Genomic DNA, 18,059 nt, shown 5'->3' with positions numbered 1-18,059 from the left:
AGCCCAATAAAATATAAACAGAATAAGATATAAACAGATTACCTGAATATCCGGTTGGTTAATATTTTATACTATACAGTAATATACAATTTTGGAAAGCATTTTATTAATTAATAATGTGATCCATTCAATGGACAATTGGAGGGCTAAATTAGCGACTCCGAATTAAATTGCCAACAATGTGAGATTGACTTGGGGTCTTAATGCAAACAAAGTTAGTGCAGCAAGTTTCACTTTAATTAAAACTGATATTTTATTTCTGTTTTACTGTAAGGCAAACTAAAAGGATAAAGGAATAAATAAAGGGAAGAAAAGTAAAAGAAGAAAAGGAGATTTTTTAATTAAAAAAAAAATGAGACGAGGGTTTGAAAATTGCGTCTTAGGCATCAGAGCCTTTTTTTCCCTGCAACTTTTATTTGCAATTTAATGGCCCTAAGGCCCTTCCATTACAACTTCTCGCGCGATAGATTGCTTCTTCTCCTCCGCTCCTCTCTTTCCCATTCCTTTCCCTCTCCTCCTATCCGCTCTCCCAACTTCCCCATAACTTTTCCACCAGCTTCCGCCTTCCGCCACTTCGCCGCCGCCCCTCTTGCTCGCTCTCCGCCGCCGCCGCCCCTCGACGCCATGGCGCAGAAATTCGGAAAGTCCACGCGCCGCCCCGGCGCCTCCTCCAAGGCCAGGGTTTACGCGGATGTCAACGTTGTTCGCCCTAAGGAATATTGGGACTACGAGTCCCTAAACGTCCAGTGGGGGTAAAAGATGCTCCTTCCTCTTCTTGTTTTCCTTCGATCTTCAAATTCCTGTAGCTTTTTTTTTGTCTTCTTTTATTTTATTTTGGATAATATAAATTGTCTTTCTTGCTTTCCAAAATGAAAGAATTTAGGGTTGTTATTGTTGTGGCTCTTTTACAGGGAGCAAGATGATTACGAGGTGGTGAGGAAGGTCGGTAGGGGGAAATACAGTGAGGTGTTCGAAGGCGTTCACTGCACTGATGGTGAGAAATGTGTCATTAAGATTCTGAAACCCGTGAAGAAGAAGAAGGTGAGTTATGTTTGGGCGCTGTCGTTTTATTCCTTGAACCTTTTGGTTTTCGTTTCTGTGTGTTGTTGGTTGTGGTTACTTTTCAATTTTAGTTTAGTAAATGAATGTGCTATAATAATCATAGGCAAGTCATGTTGGTGGTTGAGGTGGTTGGTGATATATTATTGGGGAAAGCATACAATTGAAGAGTGGTAAGCATATGTTGTTTTTGCAGTTGAAACGTTTCATCTCCCAGAGTTAACATATTGCACCCACACACACACACACACACATATATTATGATTATTATTGTATTTGGTAAGAGGGAAACTTTGGTTATTTAATTTTTCGGGGGTTCAGGTATGATATGTAATAACTTGAAAAAGGATATGCTTAAATGGATGTTTAGACAGGATTACAAAAATCAGTCACATCCCATGTGAAATTAGTTACCGGAGTTGGAAGAAGGTATATCTGTTTTCACACCAATTTCTTTACGGATCCTGTACTCATTTGTATTATCTTTGGGGCTTTGTTTTAAAACATGTCCCCTCTCCTCTTCAATTGTTTTGTGTTCTGACCCACTTTGAAATCTCTATTTGTTCATGTCTCTATTCATTTTATTCTTTGTTGTGATCTTCACACTCACCACTACTTGTTTATATTAATTCTACTATCTTTTCTTTATTGTGATCATATGTTTATTGTATGACTTTTGAATATTAATCATGTATAATTTTTGTCTTTACTTTTGGATAGTTCTTAAGTTTGAACATTTATACATGTGCAGTACAAAGGAATAATCTTGCATATATAGTACATAGTTTTTTACATAGCAGTCATCCCATTATCCACTACATCACTAGCAATTTTTGTGTTGATTTCTCTACACACCTATTTGGGATTGAGACTACATTTCTATCATAGGAAGTCAAATTGACTAAAAGTATCAAACATGATAAAAAAAAATGATGTGGAAAAGGAACGGCAAAGGTTATAAACCTTTCATGCAGAACTTCAAGGGAAAGTCAAAGTGAGTTTGTGTTTATTATTGAACGTGAGTTTCGTGCAAGTGGCCATAGTGCTACATAGTAGTTCCAATTATTTCCTTCCATTTGGTTACTTGGATAAAAAATGCTCCGGTAGGAGAGGGGCTCTTTAGTTGTTTATTTCTTAACTAAAATATTTGGCACTCATCCTGTTTATTTACATGTAACTTTGACAATGCTTCTGGTTCTGAATGCAGATCAAGAGGGAAATCAAAATATTACAGAATCTTTGTGGAGGGCCTAATATTGTAAAGTTGCTTGACATTGTTAGAGATCAGCAGTCAAAGACCCCAAGTCTTATATTTGAATATGTCAATAACACTGATTTTAAAGTGCTCTATCCAACATTGTCAGACTATGATATTCGATATTACATTTTTGAACTTCTGAAGGCAAGTTTTATACTCTGTCGTTAATATTAGCTAAAAACATGAATTTGCCACAGCTATTAATTTTTTTTCTTATCCATACATTGTGTTGGACGCAAGATAGACTTGATGCTTCATAACAAGGTTAAATGTTAATGATTTTTGTCATCTTCTTGTTGAATTATATTTGGTAATAAAAATTTCAGTCATTTTCTTTACAGATTTAGTGAATACTTTCTCTCTTAGGTTTAGTTTCAGATGAACATTGCATAATGAGGAATAACTTTTAGAGTTACTCTTCAAGTAACTTGATCCCTCTTCTCTCTCTCTCCATCTCTATCTATCTATCTATCTATCTATCTATCTATATATATATATATATATATATATATATATATATATATATATATATATATATATATATATATATATATATATATATATATATATATATATAATATAACTGATGTTATGGGTATCTTAAAAACGAAGCATAGTTTCATCCCACTACCTGCTATGTTGATTTTGGGGTCAATTGCTTCATGCTGCTATTTGACAACTATGCCTTAAGCCTTTCTAGGATTCAGAGGCAAATTTTAGTGATTGTATGGTAATGGTATTGTTGATAGTTTGTGCCATTCAATGAATAATCTTTGATGAAAAAATCAACATGTCACTTGATTATGGAATTGTTTTACTGAAGTTGCAAACTATAGTCTTACCTTGAGAGTTTAAATTATAAATAATATTTGCAAAGGATAATGTATCTGTATCTATATGCCTGTGTGTTGTGTTGGTTTCTTTATTGTCATATTACTTGCACTTTCCTTTGTATGGTGTGTGTATTGTCACTATTGTGTTTCATTGTTCAATTTGTTACCTATAATCTGCATTAGATTATATTATCAATCATACGATGTAAATTGTTTGTGGCTATCAACATGGAAGCAATTGTTTTTTGGGAATTTCCTCCAGGCACTGGATTATTGCCATTCACAAGGAATCATGCATCGGGATGTGAAACCACATAATGTAATGATTGATCATGAGCAGCGTAAGCTTCGCCTTATAGATTGGGGACTTGCAGAGTTCTATCATCCTGGAAAAGAGTATAATGTTCGTGTGGCTTCAAGGTAGATCTACTCTTATTCTATTTTCTGGTTGGGGGATGTTTGTGGGAGGATTCATAGTTGTGGTGGGCTGGTGGGATGTTCGTTGAGCCTTTGGACAAAGCCCAGTTGAACATCAGGCAGAGGGGCGGGTGGGTGGAGGGGGGAAAGGGGTATAGGGTCTATTGTGGGCTTTTAACTTATGCGTTCTTGTTGCATGCTGCTCAACTCAAGTATTCAACCAACTAAACCATCCTATGAGGGTTACGCATGCTTTTTCAAATGATTTATAAATTCACAAAGTAATTGCTGAAGAAACATTTCCATACACATTGCACTGCTTTGGCTTTTCTTTTTGGTTTTGTGATTACTCCTTCCATCTGCCTTTAGGTTTGGTTACATGAACTAAACCCTTGGATGCAAAATTTAGAGTTAGAACATTAAGAGGGCTTTCTTTTTGTTTAAAATGTCATTTGGTAAGCCAAATTTGTTTGTGGCCAAGAATGTGTGGGCTTTGGAAATTTAATGTCCAAAATCAATGCATAAGTTGGTAAACTATGAACGGCAATATCCCTCCATGAACATCTTTTAGCCATTGGGTGATGATAAATTTGGTGTACTGCAGAACAGGTGGGGGTGTCATTAGCGAGTCCAGATTCTCTGCTAGGTTATTTGGTACTGTTTTCTACTGAGCATTAAAAATACACTGATGTTGGTATATTAAATTTCTTTTAATATAGTCTAAAATATCAGAATCAGTGTATTTTAAAGACAACAGAGGAACAACATAGAAAACCCAATAGAGAATCCAAATTTGTCATTAGCTTGTTTATGTTTTTGGTAAAAAAAGGATGTTTATTATGGTTACTTGATAGTTTTTATTTTTAATTGTTATCAATCAACATTTTTTTTCTGCTTTAACCTTTGATTTTCTTGTGCAGATATTTCAAAGGTCCTGAGCTTCTTGTTGATCTTCAAGACTATGATTACTCTCTAGATTTGTGGAGTCTTGGTTGTATGTTCGCTGGGATGGTAAGTGGTGCACTTTTCTTCAAATACAGTGTTATATTATTCAGTGTTTAGCTTCATTGAGAGATAAACCTTAGAATCTTTAGCTACTGCATGATAGATCAATTTCTTTTTTTGAAGTCTTAATACAGGTTGAAATATCCTCCCCTGCTTGATTCAGGCTTGTGTTTTTACATTGTTCAGATATTTCGTAAGGAGCCATTCTTTTATGGACATGATAACTATGATCAACTGGTCAAAATAGCTAAGGTAAGCCTGGGACATCTACCCAAATTTGAGTCAGATTGTTGTGTTTGGGTGATTACCCATTACTGTTTTGCTCCTGCCCTGTTTACTGTTTTCTGTAATCATACATATTATGCTAGGGGCATTTTGTGTTGCAAATTTGCATTCTTCTTGAATCCTATATCTTTTCTCTTTTCCTGTTTGAAAAAATTACACATTTAAATGATTTCTCATGTAATCAGGTTGACAGCACCCATATTTCATTCAACTTTTTTGTTCTTCAAAATACCATGATTTATTGCAAGTAAATCCTTATTGCTGAGTGTCAACACCACTTGAAACACTTCCAAAGCACCATAATACTGTCCTCAGTGTCAACATGTTGTCAAAGCAGGTTCATTCTCAATTAAACGTGGACTTCTCATCCTTCTTCTGCACCGGGTTGTTCACTCAACTGCGTCCATTATTGTTTCTTGGAAATTTGCCCGGACACTTTAAACTCCAGCCTGTGTGAAAGCCATGTACCCTCTTCCCGTTGACAAATCCAACTAGTGCACTACCTTTGTTAGTTTTGGTCCATTCTTTGTCCATTCCAAGTCTCAGGTTATTTATTTCCTTGATCTGAGCAGTGGGTCTGTTAACCCTAGATCGATGAAGTATAATAGGGGTGTGACTGACATTTGTTTTTGCAGTTCTATCTGAGCAAGAATCAGAAATATCACTTCTTTTTTTCTCCTTGGTGACATCAATCACCTCTGAAATTTAACGAGTGTTGCCTTAATTGACATTCATCTGTTGAAGTTTGGGTCCTTGACAAAAGTTACCTTTTAGCACTCTGATCATTCTCCAAGAAGGCTGAAGATATTGCCACCTCTCTAAAGGAAGAATGGTAGACAAGTAGCTATCAATTGACATCCCTTCTGACTATCTATTGATTCTATTGGCCATTACTATTTTGGATAAATCCTTATATGAGAAATGAAGCCAAAAAGTATATGCAAATGGCAATCAGTTCCTTTATGACTCATATAACAGCTTCACAATTCTTCAAATGCAAAGTATATATTTTCTTTATATTTAAACGACTCAGTCAACCAGCCAGCTAATTAAGACAATCTTATTAGTCATAACCTTAAGAAAATAGTGGATAAATTATACCAATATGCATATAGCATTTCTTCTGCATGACTTTTCTAAGGATTTTGAGAATCTTTGAAATCAAGTTGTTGCATACTCAACATTCCCACTGTATGAAGTTGTAGACCACAATGCTCCCACCACTGTAAGCTAAAGGGGCACACTCAAGACGTTCCCTACATGGTTTTCAAGAATAATCTGCACCTCCAATTATAGGGTGCTAGACACAGAAAGTATTTCACTCCGCAAGAAAAAAAGTTCTATATCCTACGAGTACAAAGTATATCTAAATTTTAATGATTTTTCTACCCCCAAATTTGGTAATTACGGATTCTATTAGTGTGTTTGGTAGGGATTAAATAAGGAAGACATAGAGAGAAGTTGAAATTGAAGAGAGATAGCAAATGAAGAATGTTTGGTAGCGGAGAAATATAGACAAAAAGGGTTGTAGGTCTACACACCCTTTTATTTTTCCTCAAATATAATAACAGGAAACGAACAGTGATAACATTAATAGAAATTACATATGCTGATGGTTGAACATTGAAGAATTTGTTGTTTATTTATTTTATATCTTAAACAATGTTCACTTCATTCATCAGTTATTTCTATTTACTCTACTTTCCTCTTCCCTGTGTCCATCCATTGTATTTCTCGTTTATTTATTTTCTTCCTTCCAAATGCACCCTTCCTAAACCAAACATTATTCTTAATTGTTCAATAGCTTTCTCTGACACTTCTTTGCATGCATGACTGGAGTATGTGGTAGGTGTTAGCAAGCATTAAATCACATTGACTATATTGTCTTCAACTTTGTGAAGACTAAATTGCCGAAGGAGAGATGAGATGTCCCTCTTATTTTGCCGAGTGCCCAATCATTAGTATTTAACCATAGTACCTTTAAATGTGCATCCCTAAATCTTGTCTCAATTGTGGTCTTGTAATGAAACGGGATGTTTACTAGCTTTTTGAAAATCCCGTCTTCCATTTCCTACTTGGTGCGTTAGTTTTCTATCACCGATCTTTTGCAGAAGCGAGCTATTTTACTTGTTTAACTTTTATCAAGGTCTGAGAAAACAGTTTGAAATCTAAAGTAGATTTAGAAACTAAAAAAGTTGTCTATGCTTAGTACATGGCTACAGCACGGTGTAGAAGCAACATAAAATAGATGATAGGGAATTTGATTGATAATCTTTTGCTCTTGCAATAGGTGCTTGGGACAGATGAATTAAGTGCCTATTTGGATAAGTATCGAATAGAGTTGGACCCACATCTTGCGGCACTAATTGGGAGGTTTGTTTGTATGCTTTCATAGTTTAGTTTATGTCGCTTTTGTTATATAAAATTATTGTTTTGACTAAGAAGACACTCGAAATATTGTGACAGGCATAGCCGTAAGCCTTGGGCAAAGTTTATTAATGTAGACAATCATCACTTGGCTGTTCCTGAGGTAGTATGCGTTGTAATTATATATTTAAATGTACTTCTATTATCGTTGTTTCTCATTTTATATTTATACTATTTTTTTGAAAGGCTGTTGACTTTGTTGACAAGTTATTACGTTATGATCACCAAGAACGTCCCACTGCAAAAGAAGCCATGGTAAGCTCAATCTTTTTTAGAATTGGGAAATCCCAGCTAAGTAGACGACTTCCCTGCTATTCGATGGTTCCAAATTATTTATGGTGCTTGTTAAGTTATCCTACCTTTAGTTGGATTCTAATTCTTTACTTGATGCCCTAGATGATTTGTAGTTAGGGCCTGGATTTTTATGTTTGTTTCCCTCTTAAACTTATTTGTTTTGGTAACAAGTGCTGTAATAAAGAGTATTAAATGAAAAACTTAAGAAATTAATATATCAGGAACTTGCCAACAAAATCTTATTTTTGACTAATTGTGTGTTTTGCTCAAATTGTATAGTAAGCTGCCAACGCCCTTCCTACAACCGAAGTATTTGGAATTATGAACTTTTGTAAAATGTTTGGTAAACAAAATATTTATTGGTATGCAGGCCCATCCATACTTCAATCCAGTCAGAAATGCAGAAACTAGTAGAACTCGTACGCACTGAGTTGTTGGTGTTTGTTGAGATATGGTGTTCGTTCTTGGAAGGGGGCCCTTCAACAAATTATCTGAACTGTTATTTCTGGCGGAACTTGCTTTTAGGAGCTTCGGTCCTTGTTCTGTTGTAAAACTCAGTTTGATCGGTTCTCTACCTAATCGTCTTAATTCTGGATTTCAAATTATTTTTTGGGTGGAAAATTCAGTTCTAAAAATTATTTGATTGTGTGCCAAATGTGGAAATGTCTCGATTCAGTTTCAGAAAAATTAAACGCGTTTTTTTATGCTATATAAACTCGACTATTAAATCAAAATTTACTGTTATGGGTTCATTTCAAGCATTGACTTTGTATAACTTGGTACTATTACACTCCTCGCATCTAGTATATTGAAAACTGCAGTTGTATGGGAACCTCTTACTGCGCTTCCATAAGGTGAAAAGATATTTCTGCCTTTATTTTCTTATATTACCTCTTTTTTCATTTGTTTATCTTCTTCCTCCATTAGTACCGACATACCAACTTCTTCCCCCACTTCCACCAAAAGCTTCTTTCTCCACCTCTACCAGTGTTCTTTCTTCACTTCCACAAACATACCCTTTTCTTTGCCTTCACCGTTATTTATTTTTTCTCCACTTCTTCCTAAGCTCCTTCCTCCGCCTCTTTTGGTGTCTCCCACTTATCACCTTCTTTCTCCTCTGGTCTCTTTCACTTTTCACTCTTCTTCAGAAAGACATTTTAGATTGTGCAATCTAATATGTAAAAATAAAATACATTTTGGATTACACAATATGAACTTTGTATTTTTGGGTTATGCATTCTCTGAATTGTGTATTTGTGACTTAAAATGAAAATAAGGTAAAATTGGTTTTTTTTTTTAAATATATAATGTGCAGGAAGAAGCTGCTTTTAACGGGTTTTTCGACCTCTGTTGGGCTTGTCCAAGTATTTTAGAAAAATAGATTGGGTTATGTACAAAAAATGGGGGTTTAAATAGATTGGGTTATTTATAAGTTGGTTATGCCGAAAATAGTGGGGGATTTAAAAAGATTAACAAGAGCTATCATTTTTACTTTGAAGACTGAAACCTTGTTCGTTGTTTTATACATGGACTAATGTAACTTCCAATGCTTTCTTTAAAAAAATTATAGAGCATTTTCAAATCTTATAAAATCATTCCAAATTGTTTAAATCTTATATTATGGAGAGTATTCCTAAATTTACAGAAAAAAAAAACGAATCAAGAAAAAATTGTGGATTAGTAAATCCATGTAAGCCATCTGATCCATTAGCTCAATACTTGAATATCAGAGTGAAGAGTGACAACAAGCATGGATTTGAAATTATGTAATTGGATTATTGTGAAACCAAAAAATGTCATTGTGTACAGATATCGTTTTCTGCACAAACGGTAGTGGTTATATGTATATCCCGAATTCTAGATTCGATCCAAATAACTGAATGAATGTTGGAAAAGGATAGTTTTGATGTAATGTTAATGTTGTTAGGTAGGGATGTTGAAGCTTCTTACGCAACTCAAACACCTTTTCATTCCAATCTCATCCTTTTCCGTAAATGCGATACACCAGATACTCCACCTTCTTCATCGTCCTTCCCTTATTTTCTCGAAACAGATTCATCTTTTTCACCGTATTTAGTCTGCCTTTACATTAATTATGGTATTTTCCTCGTAACATACACTGTTACTTTAATTAAAAGTGTTTACTTTCAAGGTTTTACTATGGTTAATATTGCAGAGGTAAATTGCATTTATTCTCCCAAATCATTTAAAGTATGGTTATCCAGCATGTCCCTTTTATTTTTAAAGGGTGTTTTTCTCCCTCTGAATTATCCCGTTACAGAATACCACTTGTCTTTAAATCTAATGATTAGATTATACATGTTTTCTACCCACTTTATATCGCTTGAAAAGAGCGTGCGTGCATTCATCACTAAGGATATGGAAGTGAAGTGTCACATAGTAACTGGAGACAAGGCCAAGACATAAATCCCGGAATCTTCGTGTTTATGGCACATTTCGCATATAATCCAATATCATCGAACAACTTTGTGGGCCCCATCTAACTCCCATTATAAATATGCATTACAATCTTTTTTTTTACTTAGTATTTGATTTCCTCTTTTAATCAAACAGGAAAAATGGTTTGGCTGGTTGATAATAAAAGATGTGTCATTCATACAATAATATTTTCCACCTTTTAATATATTTTTTTTATCACGTTATTTATCACATGTTATACATCTTTTTATTTTTTGCTTGTTTAATTGTAAAATATAACCTATTGTATACCAATAACAGTTTTTTTAACAAAATCATGATACAAAGTCTCTTCTTTTATCACGTAGAATTAAATATGAAGGAACATGTGCATATGATGATTTACCACTTAACTTTTTCAACTTTCCCCCTCTTTTAAAATGGTGACATTTTGAGTTTAGCCACTAAGTGATGAAAAACTTGGAGAAGAGAAAAGATGCTTAATACTGTGCAATTGTAGTCCCACCCAAATATAAAAAGTTTCATAATACGCGACGAATGAACAAAAGTTATAAGACACATCGAAGTTTAAAAATAGAACACTTGGATGCATGAGTAATACTTTAAGATATGATATAACATATGCGCCAAGTGATGATGATTATGGCTTTGTTTAAGAGTTTGGCCTCACAAAGCAAATGGAATGATGTTAACGTATTATTATTGTGAGTACACTAGAAAGAGATGCGTAGTGGGTATTTCATTCCATGCTCGCATATCACCAAAGTGGGTTAAGAATGGATTCTCTTGTTTATTTGATTTTATAGCCAAACCAATGTGTTTAATCTTTTCTTTTCAATAATCATTGCGTTCTACTTCGACTAATGGCATTATTATGTATACAAATCAATGTTATGAATCATGACGGATGGATATATGGCAAGCTGGCCTCATGCATGTATGTGGATGGATGATATCATGTGATTATTATACATAGGGTGTGACATGATGACATGGTGTGTAGGTCTTATTACTTTTTGTTTTGTCTTTGAGGTACAATCGTGAATTTGTTCTTACCCCTCATGAATCCGACCAATGCTTTCTGTTTCAGTAGTATTGTCTTCTTCTACGTTCGAGGATGAATGTAGCAAAATGGATTCATGGACATTATGGGTGTGTTTGGCAAAAAAGATGGTAAATTCACTCCTGAGTTGACTTGACATCCATGTCGCGGTCTTGTCAGAATGGGTTTCAAACGCTTGATTTGATATAACACAAAAGCAATTTTTGTTCACTTCTACCACGTCATAATTTCCAACCTAAGCTATAAATCCCAATATTTTTTCATCATCAATTATCAACAATTTTCTTTGATAAAATTTATAAAATATGTTTAGATTTGAAGATAAATTTGAGAAAAAAAAGGTGTGGAGGGAATCAACAAGTTCATGTTTGTGGGTAACGTAGAAATGGTGCGTGTGGAGGTGGGACATTGAAGGAGAGACCACAAAAATGGATTGGAATGATGACTTAAAAGGGAAATCAATTCTGGGTGCTTTAAAGGGGTTGAAGAATCGATTTTGTGCCGTTTTAGAGGGTAGAATCGATTTTCCTGAGATACATGAACCCATCCGATGTAATTTTCAAATAAAAATAATTAATTCTCTAATGTTGCAAAATTGATTCAGCTTTGTGATAATGCGAATTTACACGTGAGAGAATCGATTTTCATTTTCAAAAGATCGATTTTCACACTTCATCTTTATCCTTGAACTCGTTTTAAAATTGTCCCCTGCCAAAGTGAACCACAAAACTAAATAAAAGTTTCACAATGAATAACATTGCATCACAAGGAAAAAGAAGGAAATTCATTATAATGTCAAGACTTATTACTCAACTGCAAATCTCATACACTTGCAAATCAGTTCAAATCAGCGAATCCAAACACATTCAACCTTACTCTTTTATCTGCATAAACGATTCAAACACAACATAAAAGTTCTGAATTGATAAAAAACAAAGTTAAATTATAATATATAAAAATTTACCTTGTAAAATTAAATTAGATTCAAAATCTATTTTTCACTAATAAACTTTTCAAATGCTATTGATAATATGAGAATGAGAATTCCATTTCTATTATTCATTTCAATATCTTGCTAGTACATATTATCAATTATAAATAATTAAGGATATGAACTTTGATTGTAGATGTGAATATTATTAATAGATGACATAGTGTTTTTGTAAATGTTCCTTGAATCCTGAATTTTGTCCTATTCTAATAAATTCTTGAAACAAAATTTATTTAAACTATTTGGATAAAAATGCTAGTTTTATTTTTAGTAACCTCAACTTACATGATTTTACTTAATTTTAGACTTTTAAAATTACTTTTGAATTTAATTTATGTCGACACTATACATTTTTCAAAAACCGTATAAAGTTTTTAGAATACTGTTATTTTGATATCTAACAAAATTTCACATACATTTTACATTCATTATTTTATTTTTCTTACTTTTCTTTTTTGATAAATACAAAAGGTTAACTAAAATACTTTTAAAAATAGGTTATCAACTTGTGCATCACGAAGATAATTTTCTTTTATTTAATAATAATGTAACTTATTTTCATTTATTTCATGTACATATTAGTTTAGAATAATTATTAAGGTGTGACAAGTGTTTATTATTTTTATAACATTTTGTTTTGGGAGGAACTAAATCTATGATCATTAAATAATCTTAAGATTGTTTATTTGAGAATAAGAATGGAATATGAGGAATGAATTAAAGCCAAAAGTTGTGCAAAAGAGTGATGCACTTAGTAATGATAGGTTTTTTTCTTTGTAGGCTTATTCTGTCGTCATCTCCTATAAATTAGTAGGTATTTTGGATATGATCCAAGTTCCTTCAATCAATCATTTAGCATTTGTTATGAGACAAAACGGTTGTTTTTGAGAGTGAGATTCCAAAGTAGCTTAAGAACAAAAAAATCGAGTGATTAATAGAATTATTCTTCATAATAATCAGTCAAAAAACTCAAATCTAGCATTTAATAATGATAGAAAATCTTTTGAAATGCTTTGGTGATTCCAAATCTAATGGCGTCTTGACAATGATCTAGTTATGGGAATAATATGATAAAAATCATAGTGGACTATTAGAATCATGCTTTAATGCACAAAAAAAAAAGGTTAATGTCAATTATTAATGAGTAAGAATACTTTATCTTATCATTTAAAAAATTTCCACTTTAGTCTACTCCGAGTAAGCATTTTGAGGGTATATATAGGTAATATGCTTCATGTTGACCACCAATTGTTAAAAAGATAAGTTGAATCTTAATATCTACGATGATATTCTAAGTATATATTTAATGTAACCAGTCCTCATATTCAATATGGTTGGAGGCTATTATCATAATTAATTCATGAGATTCTTTTAATGGATTGATTAGCCATTTTGGTTGAACTTTTCACAGTTCCTAATCTTTTTATTAAGAATTTGGTGACGAGAATTATATTATAATTCAGGACATATTCAGAAATCAATTAAAAAGGTGGTCGAATATCTGACTTCTAATAAATTATCAATAAACAAACAGTGATAAAAAATAGAAAATGTAATTAGAAGTTCTATCACCGAAAATTTTATATTTTCAAGATAATTCTATAATTCGTAGGTATCGATTATTTAAAAAATTATAAACTTCGATTGATTGTTTCTTAATAGGTAAATTTTAACGTGTTTTTCCTCTTTCATAGTTAATTAATAGATAATAAATAAATACATTTATAAGTTTTAATTATGAATAATATAAAAAAGGAAAGTACTATTTATAATTTAGAATATTTTTTTTTAATTATTGAATGATCCCAATCTCTTAATATAAAAGTTAGTTGAACAATCACCACGATAATACTATAAAAGTTGTAATATTTGGAACAAAATTTATAATTAAAAGGCAATAAATATGTGATTAAATGTTATATACCTAATTGTGTTCAGTTTAGAGTTATAAGATCAATAATCATCATTATATTAGTAATGATCCCGAAGCCTTGCTAGTAATGTCTCAGTGTTTATATTTATCACGAATTTTGATTTTTGGGTTTCATGTTTTAAACGATATCATAGTGTCATTAGTGCAGAAAAAACTTTTAACATCTTTTATTTAGGGTTTTTAACGTCTAATCCCGCACCGATGTCTTATTGGGAGACGTCAATGTAGAGGTCGGATAGTAAAGGTCAGACGTCTATATAGACGTCGGATAGTACAGGTCTGACGACTGACTGTGGGAGTCCGACGTTTAATGTCCTGGATGAATCTTGGCTTTGTAATCCATTAGACGTAGCACCGTTCAAAAACACAGTGGAGGGAAATGGAAGAGTGCACCGTTCGAACACGCAAGAATCGCCGGCTAAAAACGCTCAAAATCGCCGACCAAAGAGACTCGCAAAACTGCACCAAAACGCAACGAAAATGCATTATAATCCGTTCAAATGGAAGATAATTCATCAAAGAGTAATGTAATCGAAGTAAAACTAATTTTAAACCGTGCAAAACACAGAAAATGAACCTCAAAAGCTTTGGTCGTGGAGAGAAAACGTGAGGAAAATGATGAACACTGAGTGCGCGTAACTGTTGCCTCGCATTCGCGATTTTGGTAATAGTAGACGTTTAGAAGTCGGGCCCCTTCTAGCCGACGTCTAAAGAGTTTAAAATATCATTTTAGTTGACACATTTAGCGTCCGGGTTAGGAGGGGCTGACGTCTAAATAAGACTTTAAACGTCGGTGTGACGGAATCGGACGTCTAAATGGTAACTTTTGGAAGTCTGACTACCTCATTATCGTCCAATGGTTGGCTCCGACGTTTAAATAGGTTTTAGACGTCGGACACCCTAAACTCGGACGTCTAAAGCCAATTAAAATATTAATATTTTTATTCATTCGTCTATTTTTGGCGTCCAATTGCAGGGACCGAAGTGTATTATTCTCTAGACGTCGGGGACTCCTCCAGCCAACGTCTAAATAGTGATTTTAATTACAACAATATCACCGGTCATTTTTTACGTTGGATATTTGATACTCAAACGTCTAAAGGGTGACGTTAAAAGCATTTTCTGCACTAATATATAGTGCACAATATACTAATTATATTTACATATTTCTATCCAAAATATAAGTATACGATTAATTATGTAATTAATCAATTTTATTGTTTACAATAATTGAATAATAATTTGAATAAATTATCTAATTTATAAATGTAAGTAGCGATAGGAGATTTTTACTTTAACTATTTATTAATTAGTAATCAAAATAAATCACCTAATCTATGAATTTAAGTGACCAAAGTAGGCTACATTTTTATTTTAACCATTTAAAGTAAAATATTTTGATTGAAAATTTTCCGTTTAAACATTATTTAAGTTTGGATTTAGTTTTTTATTGATTGCTTGATGTTTATGGGGAAAATTTTAATATAATTTTTTAAATAATTTGGAAGAGTAAAGAGAGTAGAAAATGAATGAGAGGAAATGAAATGCTGTAGATGGTATTATATGAATTAAATAAATTTTGATTGGAAATAAGTCATTATTAAGAATAGGGTTAAATATGTTTTTAGTCCCTATACTATCAAGCGTTCTTGGTTTTAGTCCCTCTTTCAAAGTAAGGTACATTTTAGTCCTCCTTCTTAAGGAAACTTTGATTTTAGTCCTCCAAAACTAACACCGTTAAAAACCAGCTGATGTGGCTAACGGTAGACTGACATTTTTTTTGTCAGAGTTTATCCACTTTTCTTCCTCTCTCTCTCGTCTCTTCTTTTAATCCCAAAATACAAAACAGTAAAATCTTCCGGTTAAGCTTTTCTCTCGCATCTCCCATTACCGGTCAGACAGTCACCATCATCAAAACCACCAACGCCAGTCCCGAGAGAAGAACCCACACCGATACCAGAGGACTCTTCTGGGACCTAGACAACAATGCTTTCAAGAAAAGGTATATCTAATACCAATGCATATATATCTATCTATGCACCACCTTGCCTTTGCTTTTGTCATTTCATTGACTTCATCAACTTCTTTCCTCACAGAAACACTTCGCCCAAATGGACAAAAAGGATTCAGGTTACACCGGGAATGGGGGTGGAAGGGCCTCTTGATGATGGACATAGTTGGAGAAAGTATGGTCAGAAAGACATCCTTGGAGCCATGTACCCAGGTAAGAGATCTTTAATATACTATTATATATATAGTGTTGAACTAGATTTGTATGTATATATATATATATATATAACTATGTACTTTGTTCGTTTGCAGGGGCTATTACAGATGTACCCACGAAACTGTGCAAGGTTGCATGGCAACAAAGCAAGTGCAAAGATCTAATGAGGACCCTACAATTTTGTAAATCAATTACCGAGGAAATCACACATGCACGGTGGCCCACAGCGCGGGTACTTCTTCAATAATTCCACTAGAAAACCAAGAACCAACTCTGAACAACACAAATCAGCAGCAGAATATCTTGCAGAGCCTTGAGCAGCAACCAAATGATTTACTTTTGAGTCTCCGAGAAGGGTTGAGAGTCCAAACACAAAACCTTGATTCCACTGACCAATCATTTTCTCCATTCCGTTTCCCTTTATCAACAAACATGGAAAACGAAGGTCAGGTTTTCCCTCCTCATGTTCTTGAAAATTTCACTTCTCCTTATATGTCACCTGCTACATCCGGAATCAGCCACTTTTCGGTGTCTCCAACTGGGGTGAACAATTTTGGAGGGAACCAAAATTTGTCAACTTTTGAGTCTCATATCAATGACATGATCCCTGCTGTTACTTCTGCTCCAAAATCAGCAGTTGTTGCTTTAGAGTTTCCTTTCGACCAGTTTGGATTTGATGGTCAGAACCTCAGATTCGGTAACCCATGATTTTTCTGCTGAGTATACTCAATCAACTGAAATTGAATGAAAGTCAAAATTATTATTTTTTTAAAATAATAGAATTAGAAGCATATGATGAAAGTGGAAAGATATCAGCAGGTGCTCTAAGATATGACCCTTTTGAAAAAAAAAAGGCTTGTATGTTTGTGTCGTAGGAATCTGCAATTCTAAAATTGCTTAGTCTAAAAAAAAAGGCTTGTGTGTAATTGGAAGGCAGTGGGTCCCAAAAGAGTCCTCTGTATCGGTGTGGGTTCTTCTCTCGGGGCTGGCGTTCGTGGTTTTGATGATGGTGGCTGTCTCACCGGTGATGGGAGATGCGAGAGAAAAGCTTGACCGTAAGATTTTACTGTTTTGTGTTTTGGGATTGAAGGAAGAGACGAGGGAGAGAGAGGAAGAAAAGCTGATAAACTCTGACAAAAAAAAATGTCAGTCTACCGTTAGCCACATCAGCTGGTTTTTAACGGTGTTAGTTTTGGAGGACTAAAATCAAAGTTTCCTTAAGAAGGAGGACTGAAATGTACCTTATTTTGAAAGAAGGACTAAAACCAAAAACGCTTGATAGTATAGGGACTAAAAACATATTTAACCCTTAAGAATATTTATATGATTAAATTTTTTTAAAAATATATATTAATTTATTTTGTATGGTAATTTAGTTAATCTAATACTAGATCGTCCACACAATTGGAAATGTTAAAGGAGACCATCCAAAGACCGAACGTTTGTGTTGTACCGACCGAACGATTATCCTTAAATAAAGATTAGACTTGATGAAGAATAATTTATGGTAAAACATAATAATTAATTGGGTTATAATTAGGCCATCAGATTGACTTTTTGCATGAGAGTATCTTTTCTAGGTAATCTCTCAAGACGATAGAATGATATAAAGACACTTTTTTTCATAATTCAATTTTTCAATACCTTATTAAGAAACATATATGACTTAAGCGTTAAAATGTGTTTTATTGGTCCACCACCAACACACCGATCAGTGTAGAAGAAATTATTGGAAGAACGTGGACGATCGTTATACAAAACAAATTAAGTTAGAAAGATCGATCATCGACCCTGACAACAAAAATACAAAATTTTATTAAATGTTTAA

General features: G+C 33.6%; 1 protein-coding gene and 1 pseudogene across 1 annotated transcript; both read left to right on the top strand.

Annotated features, from left to right (window-relative positions):
• The first annotated feature begins 384 nt into the window (after nucleotides 1–384).
• On the top strand, nucleotides 385–8,233 carry LOC108320507 (casein kinase II subunit alpha). The gene is made up of 10 exons (XM_017551948.2): nucleotides 385–752; nucleotides 912–1,041; nucleotides 2,267–2,461; nucleotides 3,413–3,570; nucleotides 4,488–4,578; nucleotides 4,759–4,824; nucleotides 7,148–7,230; nucleotides 7,324–7,387; nucleotides 7,471–7,539; nucleotides 7,949–8,233. Exons 1-10 carry the CDS (start codon nucleotides 427–429, stop codon nucleotides 8,006–8,008), a joined length of 1,242 nt encoding a protein of 413 aa, XP_017407437.1. The 5' UTR covers nucleotides 385–426; the 3' UTR covers nucleotides 8,009–8,233.
• A 2,691-nt stretch (nucleotides 8,234–10,924) lies between these two features.
• LOC108328958 (probable WRKY transcription factor 30) lies at nucleotides 10,925–16,951 on the top strand (annotated as a pseudogene).
• Nucleotides 16,952–18,059: the final 1,108 nt, after the last annotated feature.

This window comes from Vigna angularis, chromosome 1 (assembly GCF_016808095.1).
Source record: "Vigna angularis cultivar LongXiaoDou No.4 chromosome 1, ASM1680809v1, whole genome shotgun sequence".
NCBI classification, from domain to species: domain Eukaryota; kingdom Viridiplantae; phylum Streptophyta; class Magnoliopsida; order Fabales; family Fabaceae; genus Vigna; species Vigna angularis.
This window is presented reverse-complemented; position numbering and strand designations above follow the sequence as displayed.

What these genes read in the sequence shown, in the direction of transcription:
- LOC108320507 (XM_017551948.2), top strand. Translation starts at nt 427, where the DNA reads ATGGCCCTAAGGCCCTTCCATTACAACTTCTCGCGCGATAGATTGCTT. An exon ending in CTTGCGGCACTAATTGGGAG is followed by an intron (nt 7,231 to 7,323) that starts GTTTGTTTGTAT and finishes ATATTGTGACAG; the next exon opens with GCATAGCCGTAAGCCTTGGG. An exon ending in ATCACTTGGCTGTTCCTGAG is followed by an intron (nt 7,388 to 7,470) that starts GTAGTATGCGTT and finishes TTTTTTTGAAAG; the next exon opens with GCTGTTGACTTTGTTGACAA.